Raw genomic sequence first — 13,763 nt, 5'->3', positions numbered from 1 at the left:
TTGGCACAACCCTGGCACCTAGGTAAGTCCCTTGTAACTGGTACCCCTGGTACCAAGGGCCCTGATGCCAGGGAAGGTCTCTAAGGGCTGCAGCATGTCTTATGCCACCCTAGGGACCCCTCACTCAGCACAGACACACTGCTTGCCAGCTTGTGTGTGCTGATGGGGAGAAAATGACTAAGTCGACATGGCACTCCCCTCAGGGTGCCATGCCAACCTCCCACTGCCTGTGGCATAGGTAAGTCACCCCTCTAGTAGGCCTTACAGCCCTAAGTCAGGGTGCACTATACCACAGGTGAGGGCATATGTGCATGAGCACTATGCCCCTACAGTGTCTAAGCAAAACCTTAGACATTGTAAGTGCAGGGTAGCCATAAGAGTATATGGGCTGGGAGTCTGTCAAAAACGAACTCCACAGCTCCATAATGGCTACACTGAATACTGGGAAGTTTAGTATCAAACTTCTCAGAATAATAACCCACACTGATGCCAGTGTTGGATTTATTAAAAAATGCACACAGAGGGCATCTTAGAGATACCCCCTGTATTTTACCCAATTGTTCAGTGCAGGACTGACTGGTCTGTGCCAGCCTGCTGCTGAGAGACGAGTGTCTGACCTCATGCGGTGAGAGCCTTTGTGCTCTCTGAGGACAGAAACAAAGCCTGCTCTGGGTGGAGGTGCTTCACACCTCCCCCCTGCAGGAACTGTAACACCTAGCAGTGAGCTTCAAAGGCTCAAGCTTCGTGTTACAATGCCCCAGGGCACTCCAGCTAGTGGAGATGCCCGCCTCCTGGACCCAGCCCCCACTTTTGGCAGCAAGTCCAGGAGAGATAATGAGAAAAACAAGGAGTCACTGGCCAGTCAGGACAGCCCCTAAGGTGTCCTGAGCTGAGGTGCCTCTGACTTTTAGAAATCCTCCATCTTGAAGAAGGAGGATTCCCCCAATAGGGATAGGAATGTGACCCCCTCCCCTTGGGAGGAGGCACAAAGAGGGTGTACCCACCCTCAGGGCTAGTAGCCATTGGCTACTAACCCCCCAGACCTAAACACGCCCTTACATTTAGTATTTAAGGGCTTCCCTGAACCTAAGAATTTAGATTCCTGCAACAACAAGAAGAAGGACTGCCTAGCTGAAAACCCCTGCAGAGGAAGACCAGAAGACAACAACTGCCTTGGCTCCAGAAACTCACCGGCCTGTCTCCTGCCTTCCAAAGAACTCTGCTCCAGCGACGCCTTCCAAAGGGACCAGCGACCTCTGAAGACTGCCCCGCTTCGACGACGACAAGAAACTCCCGAGGACAGCAGACCTGCTCCAAAAAGACTGCAAATTTATCCAAAGGAGCAGCTTTAAAGAACCCTGCAATCTCCCCGCAAGAAGCGTGAGACTTGCAACACTGCACCCGGCGACCCCGACTCGGCTGGTGGAGAACCAACACCTCAGGGAGGACCCCCGGACTACTCTACGACTGTGAGTACCAAAACCTGTCCCCCCTGAGCCCCCACAGCGCCGCCTGCAGAGGGAATCCCGAGGCTTCTCCTGACCGCGACTCTCTGAAACCTAAGTCCCGACGCCTGGAAAAGACCCTGCACCTGCAGCCCCCAGGACCTGAAGGACCGGACTTTCACTGCAGAAGTGACCCCCAGGAGTCCCTCTCCCTTGCCCAAGTGGAGGTTTCCCCGAGGAAGCCCACCCTTGCCTGCCTGCAGCGCTGAAGAGATCCCTTGATCTCTCATTGACTTCCATTGCGAACCCGACGCTTGTTCTAACACTGCACCCGGCCGCCCCCGCGCCGCTGAGGGTGAAATTTCTGTGTGGGATTGTGTCCCCCCCGGTGCCCTACAAAACCCCCCTGGTCTGCCCTCCGAAGACGCGGGTACTTACCTGCTGGCAGACTGGAACCGGGGCACCCCCTTCTCTCCATTGAAGCCTATGCGTTTTGGGCACCACTTTGAACTCTGCACCTGACCGGCCCTGAGCTGCTGGTGTGGTAACTTTGGGGTTGCTCTGAACCCCCAACGGTGGGCTACCTTGGACCAAGAACTGAACCCTGTAAGTGTCTTACTTACCTGGTAAAACTAACAAAAACTTACCTCCCCCAGGAACTGTGAAAATTGCACTGTGTCCACTTTTAAAATAGCTATTTGTGAATAACTTGAAAAGTATACATGCAATTGAAATGATTCAAAGTTCCTAATGTACTTACCTGCAATACCTTTCAAACAAGATATTACATGTTAAATTTGAACCTGTGGTTCTTAAAATAAACTAAGAAAAGATATTTTTCTATAACAAAACCTATTGGCTGGATTTGTCTCGGAGTGTGTGTACCTCATTTATAGTCTATGTGTATGTACAACAAATGCTTAACACTACTCCTTGGATAAGCCTACTGCTCGACCACACTACCACAAAATAGAGCATTAGTATTATCTCTTTTTACCACTATTTTACCTCTAAGGGGAACCCTTGGACTCTGTGCATGCTATTCCTTACTTTGAAATAGCACATACAGAGCCAACTTCCTACAATGTCCATATCCGGTAGCTTCACATTAGGGATGGAACTGGCTCTGACTATTTATTTCACTGTCTGTTCAGGTGCATAATCAACCCTGGGTCAGGGGGTAGACATCTCCTCACTTCTGAGTGAAGCCAGACTTGCATATCAAAGGAGGTGGGCTCTATAAAGTCCCCTCGCTTGGAATACTAATTAGCAGGTCATCCTGTTGGAAGAGATGTATAACACCCCTGCCAGAGCAGTCTCTGTTCCTGACCACCCGAGTGCAGAGGCTCTTACCCCTGGTGGTCAGAAACTTGACTGTTGGTGGCAGGCTAGGTAAGACCACTCAGCCAGCACAATAGTAGTTGGTAGGTTTTTCAACCACCCAAGGTGCCCTCTGGGTGCATGTACTAATACATCCATCGTTCGCATCAGTGAGGGTTTAATAATACAAGATGTTTGATACCAAACTTCCCTGTGACCAGTGTCCAGCACATGTACTAAAAACAGCTTCCCTGGTCCCTTAAAATGTCTAAGGATTGACAAGGACATAGCAGGGGGATATTTGCTCTTGCAGATATGTCCTCACATGTAATATAAGTCACCATGCCTTAGGGCTGAAAGGCCTGCAATAGGGGTGACTTACATATATTGTATACAGAGTTGGTAGGCATGGCAGACAGGCTGTGTGCCAAGTTGCGTTTTCACTTTTAGCTGCACCAAGACACAGCCTGCATTAACAGTCTGAGGGTGGCACAATGCATATTGAAGCCCTTGGGGACCCTCTCTGGCACCCAGGCCCTAGGTACACGGGCACAATTTACTAGGTACTTACAGGTGTGCCAAAGGTATTGCCAACTGGGAAACAATTGTACAGTTAACAGGAATCCAGTACGATTGGAACTGATTTCAATGGCAAACGGTCCTGAGGAAAAGAGGCTGCAGTCTGGCTGAACCCTAAGGGAACCTCGGGTATTCAAGGGTCTTGAGCACACAGGGCCACCATCGGTCCACAGCAACTCGGTCTGGAGGGCGCGTGTGCCGTGGTGCTTTGTCCAGTGGGATTGTGTCAAATACCTCTTGCGTTTCTTGATTCCTGTACAAAAGAGGCTGCAGGCACGTCTGCAGGACCTGTCTGACTAAACCCAAGGCTGAGTTCTGCTCTGAAAGGTCTCAGGACATTACTGTCACACTATTGGTCCACTTCAACTCAGGCTGAGGGGATAGAGTGCAGTGGTGCATTTTGATGTTTGGTTTTCCACAGCCCGGGGCTCTCACGGTGCTTCTTAGGTTCCAGCAGGGTGCAGGTGAGTAACTGCGCTACTCCACGAGAGATGCTGGTTGTTCCGTGAAGAGCTGGCAGTCCTCACAGGCTTTTGGAGGCAGAGCAGCTGCAAGAAGAGTCAGCTTTGGCACAACTGTGGAGGATTGCAGGCAGGCTGACGGGGTTAGGGTCAAGTCAGTTGCTGCTCCTCAGTTCTTGCTTTACAAGGCTCTTCTGGGTCCTACTTTTTAGGCTGGTAGAATCTGCCTTTCTGGTGTCAGGGGCTCCCCTAAATACTAGATTCATGGGTGTTACACGAAGTGATGGGTAGTACCAATGGACTACTTCCCCTTGAGGTCACTACACTCCCTATATAACCACCTCCAGTGGGGAGTGGTTATAACCCGTCTCAGAGCTCCTAATTGTCACCACTAAGATGGAGTACTTTTCCTAGTGTGGGGCACATCGGTCAGCGCACCTTCGGGGTGTGTCTGAACTGGGTGTACGCCAGCATAGTAATAGCATAGCATAGTAATTTCCCCCCGGTCCTGGTACCAAATGGGCCTCAGGACAGAGGTGACATCCTGTAAGTCTCGGGGGTGTCTGGTCGTACATCAAAGGTGGCAGGGACTTTGAAGTCTCTGGCCTTGGAATACTAAATCACTAGTCATCCTGCTGGAGGTGTGATCATCTTCCTCCCCAGCAGGCATTGTTTCTGGCCACTGAGATCGTGGGCTCTCAGCTGCAGGGGGTCAGAAACTGGTCTGTGGTGGCAGGCTGGACTGTACCTGTCAACCAGCACACTAGAAGACTAATAGGTTTCCGGGGGTACCTCTAAGTTACCCTATGGGTGCATGTATTAACTCCATCATTGGAAGGTGTGGGTTTATTAATACAAGGTGCTTGATACCAAACACCACAGGTTACACTGAAGTCATTATGTAGCTGGATAACTTGTTTTGACCTTTGCCCAGTGCACACCCTAAGATGGCTTTCCTGATCACTTATAATGTCTTAAGAATTGACTTGGGCATCACAAGGGCATAACTACTCATGCAGATATATCCACAAATGTAGTATAATGCACCCTGCCTTAGGGATGTAAGGCCTGCTGTGGGTGTGACTTACATATATTGCACGGAGTGTCTGCAGGCATGGCACATGTGCCATGTTGTGTTTTCACTTTTGTCTGCACGTCACACAGCCTGCAATGGCAGCTGCTTGCATGTGTGTTGTTAAGGGTCCCTTAGGGTGGCACAACGCATGCTGCAGCCCGTAAGGACCTTCTTTAGTACCCATGCCCTAGGTACCAGGGGTATAATTTACTAGGGATTTACAGGGGTGCAAAGGTCATTGCCACTTAGGCACAATTAGAGGAAAGAAAACGGACACCTGGTTAGCCGGGCCCCAGTGCACCGGAGTCAAAAACCAACATACACTAATGTAAGGGGGGGGGGGTGAAAAGGGGATGGGACCAACCTGCAAAAAGCCTGGTTTCCTACAGTGGTTGATTTCTCCATAGTGTTGGGGAACCACCTCTTTGAAATATCATGGAAGTACGCACACCACTCTTCTCCCCCCCCCCCTACCCCCCTGCAAAACCCCCAAACCACCACCCAAGTTTTTGTAGTGATGTGACATGCCTGGTTTGCCATGTGTGGAAAGAAAGGGTGACATAATTTGCCTACGTATGCTGAACGGGCATGCTAGGAGAATGTGATCACATGTGGAGTGTTGAAATAAGTGTCCAGCTTGGTTTTATGTGTTGCAATATCCAAACTACCATCTAGCCTCAATCTTGCAAGGCATATTTAGGAGAGTTGTAAGTACCTCTTGTAAGATGAGTTTGACATGTGCTCCCCAAGTGTGTCATAAATTTAAGAGTGAATCTGGTACCAGCTTGTGGAAGAGGAGGGAACCATTCAACTTGGGAATGAGGAAGTTACCTTTGGTAACACCTTTTCTGGCAGAGACTAACAGCAAATTCCATACCTTCTGAATATCCACAGGAGGCGGACTGGATCCAGAGATCTTTTAACAGGAATTCCCTTGCGAGTAAATAGGTGGCATCATGTGGCTCCACGTCAGATGTCCCTCTCAAGATGTGATATCAGGTACCACTATATCTGTACCACCTCCATGATTTGCTGACAGTTTATTTCTGATCTCTATTGCTGTTGGACCCAGAACTCATAGAAATAAAAATTTGCCAGGGTGCAGTTCTCTACATTGGGATCTTAATGTTGGACTGTTTGAGTCCATTCCACAGAACAGGAAGGAAGATGGGTGAGGTGTAAAGAAATGGCTCCCTGTTGCAGTTACCCCCCACTTTTTGCCTGATACTGATGCTGACTTGACTGAGAAGTGTGCTGGGACCCTGCTAACCAGGCCCCAGCACCAGTGTTCTTTCACCTAAAAAGTACCATTGTTTCCACAATTGGCACACCCTGGCATCCAGGTAAGTCCCTTGTAACTGGTACCCCTGGTACCAAGGGCCCTGATGCCAGGGAAGGTCTCTAAGGGCTGCAGCATATCTTATGCCACCCTGGGGACCCCTCACTCAGCACAGACACACTGCTTGCCAGCTTGTGTGTGCTGATGAGAACAAAACGAGTAAGTCGACATGGCACTCCCCTCAGGGTGCCATGCCAACCTCACACTGCCTATGCAGTATAGATAAGTCACCCCTCTAGTAGGCCTTACAGCCCTAAGGCAGGGTGCACTATACCATAGGCGAGGGCACCAGTGCATGAGCACTATGCCCCTACAGTGTCTAAGCAAAACCTTAGACATTGTAAGTGCAGGGTAGCCATAAGAGAATATGGTCTGGGAGTCTGTCAAAAACGAACTCCACAGCTCCATAATGGCTACACTGAATACTGGGAAGTTTGGTATCAAACTTCTCAGAATAATAAACCCACACTGATGCCAGTGTTGGATTTATTAAAAAATGCACACAGAGGGCATCTTAGAGATACCCCCTGTATTTTACCCAATTGTTCAGTGCAGGACTGACTGGTCTGTGCCAGCCTGCTGCTGAGAGACGAGTGTCTGACCTCATGCGGTGAGAGCCTTTGTGCTCTCTGAGGACAGAAACAAAGCCTGCTCTGGGTGGAGGTGCTTCACACCTCCTCCCTGCAGGAACTGTAACACCTAGCAGTGAGCTTCAAAGGCTCAAGCTTCGTGTTACAATGCCCCAGGGCACTCCAGCTAGTGGAGATGCCCGCCCCCTGGACACAGCCCCCACTTTTGGCGGCAAGTCCAGGAGAGATAATGAGAAAAACAAGGAGTCACTGGCCAGTCAGGACAGCCCCTAAGGTGTCCTGAGCTGAGGTGACTCTGACTTTCAGAAATCCTCCATCTTGTAGAAGGAGGATTCCCCCAATAGGGATAGGAATGTGACCCCCTCCCCTTGGGAGGAGGCACAAAGAGGGTGTACCCACCCTCAGGGCTAGTAGCCATTGGCTACTAACCCCCCAGACCTAAACACGCCCTTAAAAGTAGTATTTAAGGGCTACCCTGAACCCTAGAAAATTAGATTCCTGCAACTTACCGAAGAAGAAGACTGCTGAGCTGAAAACCCCTGCAGAAGAAGAAAGAAGACACCAACTGCTTTGGCCCCAGTCCTACCGGCCTGTCTCCTGCCTTCTAAAGAACCCTGCTCCAGCGACGCTTTCTCCAGGACCAGCGACCTCTGAATCCTCTGAGGACTGCCCTACTTCCAAGAGACCAAGAAACTCCTGAGGACAGCGGCACTGCTCCAAAAGAACTGCAACTTTGTTACAAGGAGCAGATTTAAAGACCCCTGCAACTCCCCGCAAGAAGCGTGAGACTTGCAACACTGCACCCGGCGACCCCGACTCGACTGGTGGAGAACCAACACCTCAGGGAGGACCCTCCGGCGACTCTGAGTCCGTGAGTAACCAAAGTTGTCCCCCTTGAGCCCCCACAGCGACGCCTGCAGAGGGAATCCCGAGGCTCCCCCTGACCTCGACTGCCTGAACTCCCTTTCCCGACGGCTGGAAAAGACTCTGCACCCGCAGCCCCCAGCACCTAAAGAAACGGAACTCCTGTGCAGGAGTGACCCCCAGGAGGCCCTCTCCCTTGCCCAGGTGGTGGCTACCCCGAGGAGCTCCCCCCTTGCCTGCCTGCAACGCTGAAGAGATCCCTTGATCTCTCATAGGGAACCATTGAAAACCCGACGCTTGTTTCTACACTGCACCCGGCCGCCCCAGTGCCGCTGAGGGTGTACTTTTTGTGTGAACTTGTGTCCCCCCCAGTGCCCTACAAAACCCCCCTGGTCTGCCCTCCGAAGACGCGGGTACTTACCTGCTGGCAGACCGGAACCAGGGCACCCCCTTCTCTCCATTGCAACCTATGCGTTTTGGGCTCCTCTTTGACCTCTGCACCTGACCGGCCCTGAGCTGCTGGTGTGGTAACTTTGGGGTTGCTCTGAACTGAACCCCCAACGGTGGGCTACCTTGGACCAAAAACTGAAACCTGTAAGTGACTTTCTTACCTGTGAAAACTAACAAAAACTTACCTCCCCCAGGAACTGTGAAAATTGCACCAAGTGTCCACTTTTAAAACAGCTTATTGTGTTTTATTTAAAAAGTATACATGCTAATGTAATGATTTAAAGTTCCTGAAGTACTTACCTGCAATACCTTTCAAATGAGATATTACATGTAAAATTTGAACCTGTGGTTCTTAAAATAAACTAAGAAAAGATATTTTTCTATAACAAAACCTATTGGCCTGGATTTGTCTCTGAGTGTGTGTTCCTCATTTATTGCCTGTGTGTATGTACAACAAATGCTTAACACTACTCCTTTGATAAGCCTACTGCTCGACCACACTACCACAAAATAGAGCATTAGTATTATCTCTTTTTGCCACTATCTTACCTCTAAGGGGAACCCTTGGACTCTGTGCATACTATTCCTTACTTTGAAATAGTGCATACAGAGCCAACTTCCTACATGAGGCATCTGTAGTCTCTGAAAGTAACTTTTTCTTCTAACAGAAGTCATTCTTTCATGACCCAGGCCCCTAGTTCCTAAGTTCGAACAAGTTCTAGATTCTTCTATCTGTAGAATTATTTGCTTTGAGCAAATCCTTTTTTCCGATCCTTAAATGTTAACATTTCTTGTGATGCCCAGCTGTTGAAGTCATTGATAGCATGTATGAAAAAGATGGTGAAAAAAGCAACATGAGGTGGAGTCCTGGTGCACTGTGGGTTTCATGGAGGTATCAAGTCACCATGAACCAAAAGCACATCTTTTGCATTATTCTGAATCTAATGCTACACAATGCTACACAGAACAGCTGTGCACGCAGGTTATCTAAAGTAGCAAAGCTCCAAACACTGTTTAATAAGTCCACTCAGAAGCAGTGCAGGAATGACCCAAGGTAACAAAGACTTCAAAGACATCATAAGTCAACGGGATTCATCAATATACAGCACAGACACCATCCAAAATAAATTAAACTTGTCTGAGGAATCCATTCAAGTAAGCCATTTATATCACCAACCAGAAGCAGTGAAAGGCAAATTCCAAGTAGACCAAAGACAATCAGGGACCTGGTCTATGGGTGCATCCAGAAACGATGATGTAACCACTGGATTTTGGTGACATTAAGGAACTGAAAAGATAAGACATCAATAGGTACTACTATGAAAGGATATGGTTAGACAGCGGTGATGAAAAGGGAGGTGGTCGGGGAGAGTTAAGGGATTTGATAAGGGATAAAAACAGGGGCTACGGTGCAAGGCCGAACTATAAAAAAAAGCTGCATGAAGCTGTCCTAAACCATTCCACCGAAGCTGAATGCCACAGGAGGGGAGGTTAGAGAGCATGGGTATGGAAAAATCTAGCTAGGTGGATCATGTGACAAGAAACAGAAGCCCTATCACATCCTGAGAGGAAGGCAGTGGGCCAGAAGCAGAATAAAGTAATAAAAGCAGCAAAATTAATAACTTGGTGCGTTAATTACTTTTAGTATCCCCTGTCAAAACCTTTAATTTCAGCTCTGTTCAATAAATGCCAGTTACTATTTAACAGTAATGATCAATGTTATGTTTCGTATTATTTGATAACACATTACTAGTAAATCAAGCACCTAGAAAATTAGACAAGTTAGTCAATTTCATCAACTTCAATATTCATAAATACGGAGACCATTGGTGACATGGGAAAATAATATTGACTTACCACTAAGGGTTTCTGGTTTAATACTAAGCAGACCTTTCTGCCTACGTTCTCTATCTCTATCTCGTTCACGCCTTCCTTGTGATCGGGATCTTGGAGAATGACGCCGCCGATCACGGGATCGTGAACGAGATCTTCTATGGCGTGACCTCCTTGATCGAGATCCAGAGCGTGAACGTCTTCTTTTAGGTGATCTACAATATAAAATTTAAAAAAAGAAATAAAATAGCAAAATATCGTAAAATAGGAAACGTTACAGTGAGGACTTTTCTTAGAGTTGCAGGGAAGTCAGATCCTAGTAAATGTAAAAACAAGCATTTGCAATGCAATTGGTCTCACATTTGGTCCAGTTAGAGCTATTGGCATTGTAAATTCCTAACTGGAATTTGTCACAAATTGAAAATGAAAAGGAAAACAGTTGACATGAGCAAGCCGTTTCAAAGCGCCATGTCCGTCATGAGCACAAAGGAGAGACACAAAAGGAAAAAGAAGTTTGGTCACAGTCAAACATTTTGCCAATCATGCAATTATCCATGTAGCAGGGTCAGTCTGCAAGGAGGTAACAAAACCTCCCCAAAGAGGGTCACATGGAAAGCTTTTACAGATGATAATAAAGGATTTTTGAAAGGCAAGCCCACGAATGAGTGAAAGTGATGGTGTAGGAAGTTGGCTCTGTATGTGCTATTTCAAAGTAAGGAATAGCATGCACAGAGTCCAAGGGTTCCCCTTAGAGGTAAAATAGTGGTAAAAATAGATAATACTAATGCTCTATTTTGTGGTAGTGTGGTCGAGCAGTAGGCTTATCCAAGGAGTAGTGTTAAGCATTTGTTGTACATACACATAGACAATAAATGAGGTACACACACTCAGAGACAAATCCAGCCAATAGGTTTTTGTATAGAAAAATATCTTTTCTTAGTTTATTTTAAGAACCACAGGTTCAAATTCTACATGTAATATCTCATTCGAAAGGTATTGCAGGTAAGTACTTTAGGAACTTCAAATCATCAAAATTGCATGTATACTTTTCAAGTTATTCACAAATAGCTGTTTTAAAAGTGGACACTTAGTGCAATTTTCACAGTTCCTAGGGGAGGTAAGTTTTGGTTAGTTTTACCAGGTAAGTACGACACTTACAGGGTTCAGTTCTTGGTCCAAGGTAGCCCACCGTTGGGGGTTCAGAGCAACCCCAAAGTCACCACACCAGCAGCTCAGGGCCTGTCAGGTGCAGAGTTCAAAGTGGTGCCCAAAACACATAGGCTAGAATGGAGAGAAGGGGGTGCCCCGGTTCCGGTCTGCTTGCAGGTAAGTACCCGCGTCTTCGGAGGGCAGACCAGAGGGGTTTTGTAGGGCACCGGGGGGGACACAAGCCCACACAGAAATTTCACCCTCAGCGGCGCGGGGGCGGCCGGGTGCAGTGTAGAAACAGGCATCGGGTTCGCAATGTTAGTCTATGAGAGATCTCGGGATCTCTTCAGCGCTGCAGGCAGGCAAGGGGGGGGTTCCTCGGGGAAACCTCCACTTGATCAAGGGAGAGGGACTCCTGGGGGTCACTCCTCCAGTGAAAGTCCGGTCCTTCAGGTCCTGGGGGCTGCGGGTGCAGGGTCTCTCCCAGGTGTCGGGACTTAGGATTCAAAGAGTCGCGGTCAGGGGAAGCCTCGGGATTCCCTCTGCAGGCGGCGCTGTGGGGGCTCAGGGGGGACAGGTTTTTGTACTCACAGTCTTAGAGTAGTCCTGGGGTCCCTCCTGAGGTGTTGGATCGCCACCAGCCGAGTCGGGGTCGCCGGGTGCAGTGTTGCAAGTCTCACGCTTCTTGCGGGGAGCTTGCAGGGTTCTTTAAAGCTGCTGGGAACAAAGTTCCAGCTTTTCTTGGAGCAGGTCCGCTGTCCTCGGGAGTTTCTTGTCTTTTCGAAGCAGGGGCAGTCCTCAGAGGATGTCGAGGTCGCTGGTCCCTTTGGAAGGCGTCGCTGGAGCAGGATCTTTGGAAGGCAGGAGACAGGCCGGTGAGTTTCTGGAGCCAAGGCAGTTGTCGTCTTCTGGTCTTCCGCTGCAGGGGTTTTCAGCTGGGCAGTTCTTCTTCTTGTAGTTGCAGGAATCTAAATTTCTAGGGTTCAGGGTAGCCCTTAAATACTAAATTTAAGGGCGTGTTTAGGTCTGGGGGGTTAGTAGCCAATGGCTACTAGCCCTGAGGGTGGGTACACCCTCTTTGTGCCTCCTCCCAAGGGGAGGGGGTCACAATCCTAACCCTATTGGGGGAATCCTCCATCTGCAAGATGGAGGATTTCTAAAAGTCAGAGTCACCTCAGCTCAGGACACCCTAGGGGCTGTCCTGACTGGTCAGTGACTCCTCCTTGTTGCTTTCTTTGTTCCCTCCAGCCTTGCCGCCAAAAGTGGGGGCCGTGGCCGGAGGGGGCGGGCAACTCCACTAAGCTGGAGTGCCCTGCTGGGCTGTGACAAAGGGGTGAGCCTTTGAGGCTCACCGCCAGGTGTTACAGCTCCTGCCTGGGGGAGGTGTTAGCATCTCCACCCAGTGCAGGCTTTGTTACTGGCCTCAGAGTGACAAAGGCACTCTCCCCATGGGGCCAGCAACATGTCTCTAGTGTGGCAGGCTGCTGGAACTAGTCAGCCTACACAGATAGTCGGTTAAGTTTCAGGGGGCACCTCTAAGGTGCCCTCTGGGGTGTATTTTACAATAAAATGTACACTGGCATCAGTGTGCATTTATTGTGCTGAGAAGTTTGATACCAAACTTCCCAGTTTTCAGTGTAGCCATTATGGTGCTGTGGAGTTCGTGTTTGACAAACTCCCAGACCATATACTCTTATGGCTACCCTGCACTTACAATGTCTAAGGTTTTGTTTAGACACTGTAGGGGTACCATGCTCATGCACTGGTACCCTCACCTATGGTATAGTGCACCCTGCCTTAGGGCTGTAAGGCCTGCTAGAGGGGTGTCTTACCTATACTGCATAGGCAGTGAGAGGCTGGCATGGCACCCTGAGGGGAGTGCCATGTCGACTTACTCGTTTTGTCCTCACTAGCACACACAAGCTGGTAAGCAGTGTGTCTGTGCTGAGTGAGAGGTCTCCAGGGTGGCATAAGACATGCTGCAGCCCTTAGAGACCTTCCTTGGCATCAGGGCCCTTGGTACTAGAAGTACCAGTTACAAGGGACTTATCTGGATGCCAGGGTCTGCCAATTGTGGATACAAAAGTACAGGTTAGGGAAAGAACACTGGTGCTGGGGCCTGGTTAGCAGGCCTCAGCACACTTTCAATTGTAAACATAGCATCAGCAAAGGCAAAAAGTCAGGGGGCAACCATGCCAAGGAGGCATTTCCTTACACAACCCCCCCCCAAACGAAAGAGGATGAGACTAACCTTTCCCAAGAGAGTCTTCATTTTCTAAGTGGAAGAACCTGGAAAGGCCATCTGCATTGGCATGGGCAGTCCCAGGTCTGTGTTCCACTATAAAGTCCATTCCCTGTAGGGAGATGGACCACCTCAACAGTTTAGGATTTCCACCTTTCATTTGCATCAGCCATTTGAGAGGTCTGTGGTCAGTTTGAACTAGGAAGTGAGTCCCAAAGAGGTATGGTCTCAGCTTCTTCAGGGACCAAACCACAGCAAAGGCCTCCCTCTCAATGGCACTCCAACGCTGCTCCCTGGGGAGTAACCTCCTGCTAATGAAAGCAACAGGCTGGTCAAGGCCATCATCATTTGTTTGGGACAAAACTGCCCCTATCCCATGTTCAGAGGCATCAGTCTGCACAATGAACTGCTTAGAA

At 48.9% G+C, this 13,763-nt stretch overlaps 1 protein-coding gene across 1 annotated transcript in view; it reads right to left on the bottom strand.

Annotated features, from left to right (window-relative positions):
* The window catches only part of SCAF4 (SR-related CTD associated factor 4), an 860,634-nt gene that overhangs the window by 459,169 nt on the left and 387,702 nt on the right, over positions 1–13,763 (bottom strand). The window contains exon 15 of the mRNA XM_069204042.1: positions 9,981–10,171. Coding sequence (XP_069060143.1) covers positions 9,981–10,171 — 191 coding nt within the window. The remainder of the gene's footprint in view (positions 1–9,980; positions 10,172–13,763) is intronic.

Source organism: Pleurodeles waltl, chromosome 8 (assembly GCF_031143425.1).
Source record: "Pleurodeles waltl isolate 20211129_DDA chromosome 8, aPleWal1.hap1.20221129, whole genome shotgun sequence".
Lineage (NCBI taxonomy): Eukaryota > Metazoa > Chordata > Amphibia > Caudata > Salamandridae > Pleurodeles > Pleurodeles waltl.
Note: the sequence above shows the minus strand (reverse complement) of the source record. Positions and strands in the feature narration are given on the sequence as shown.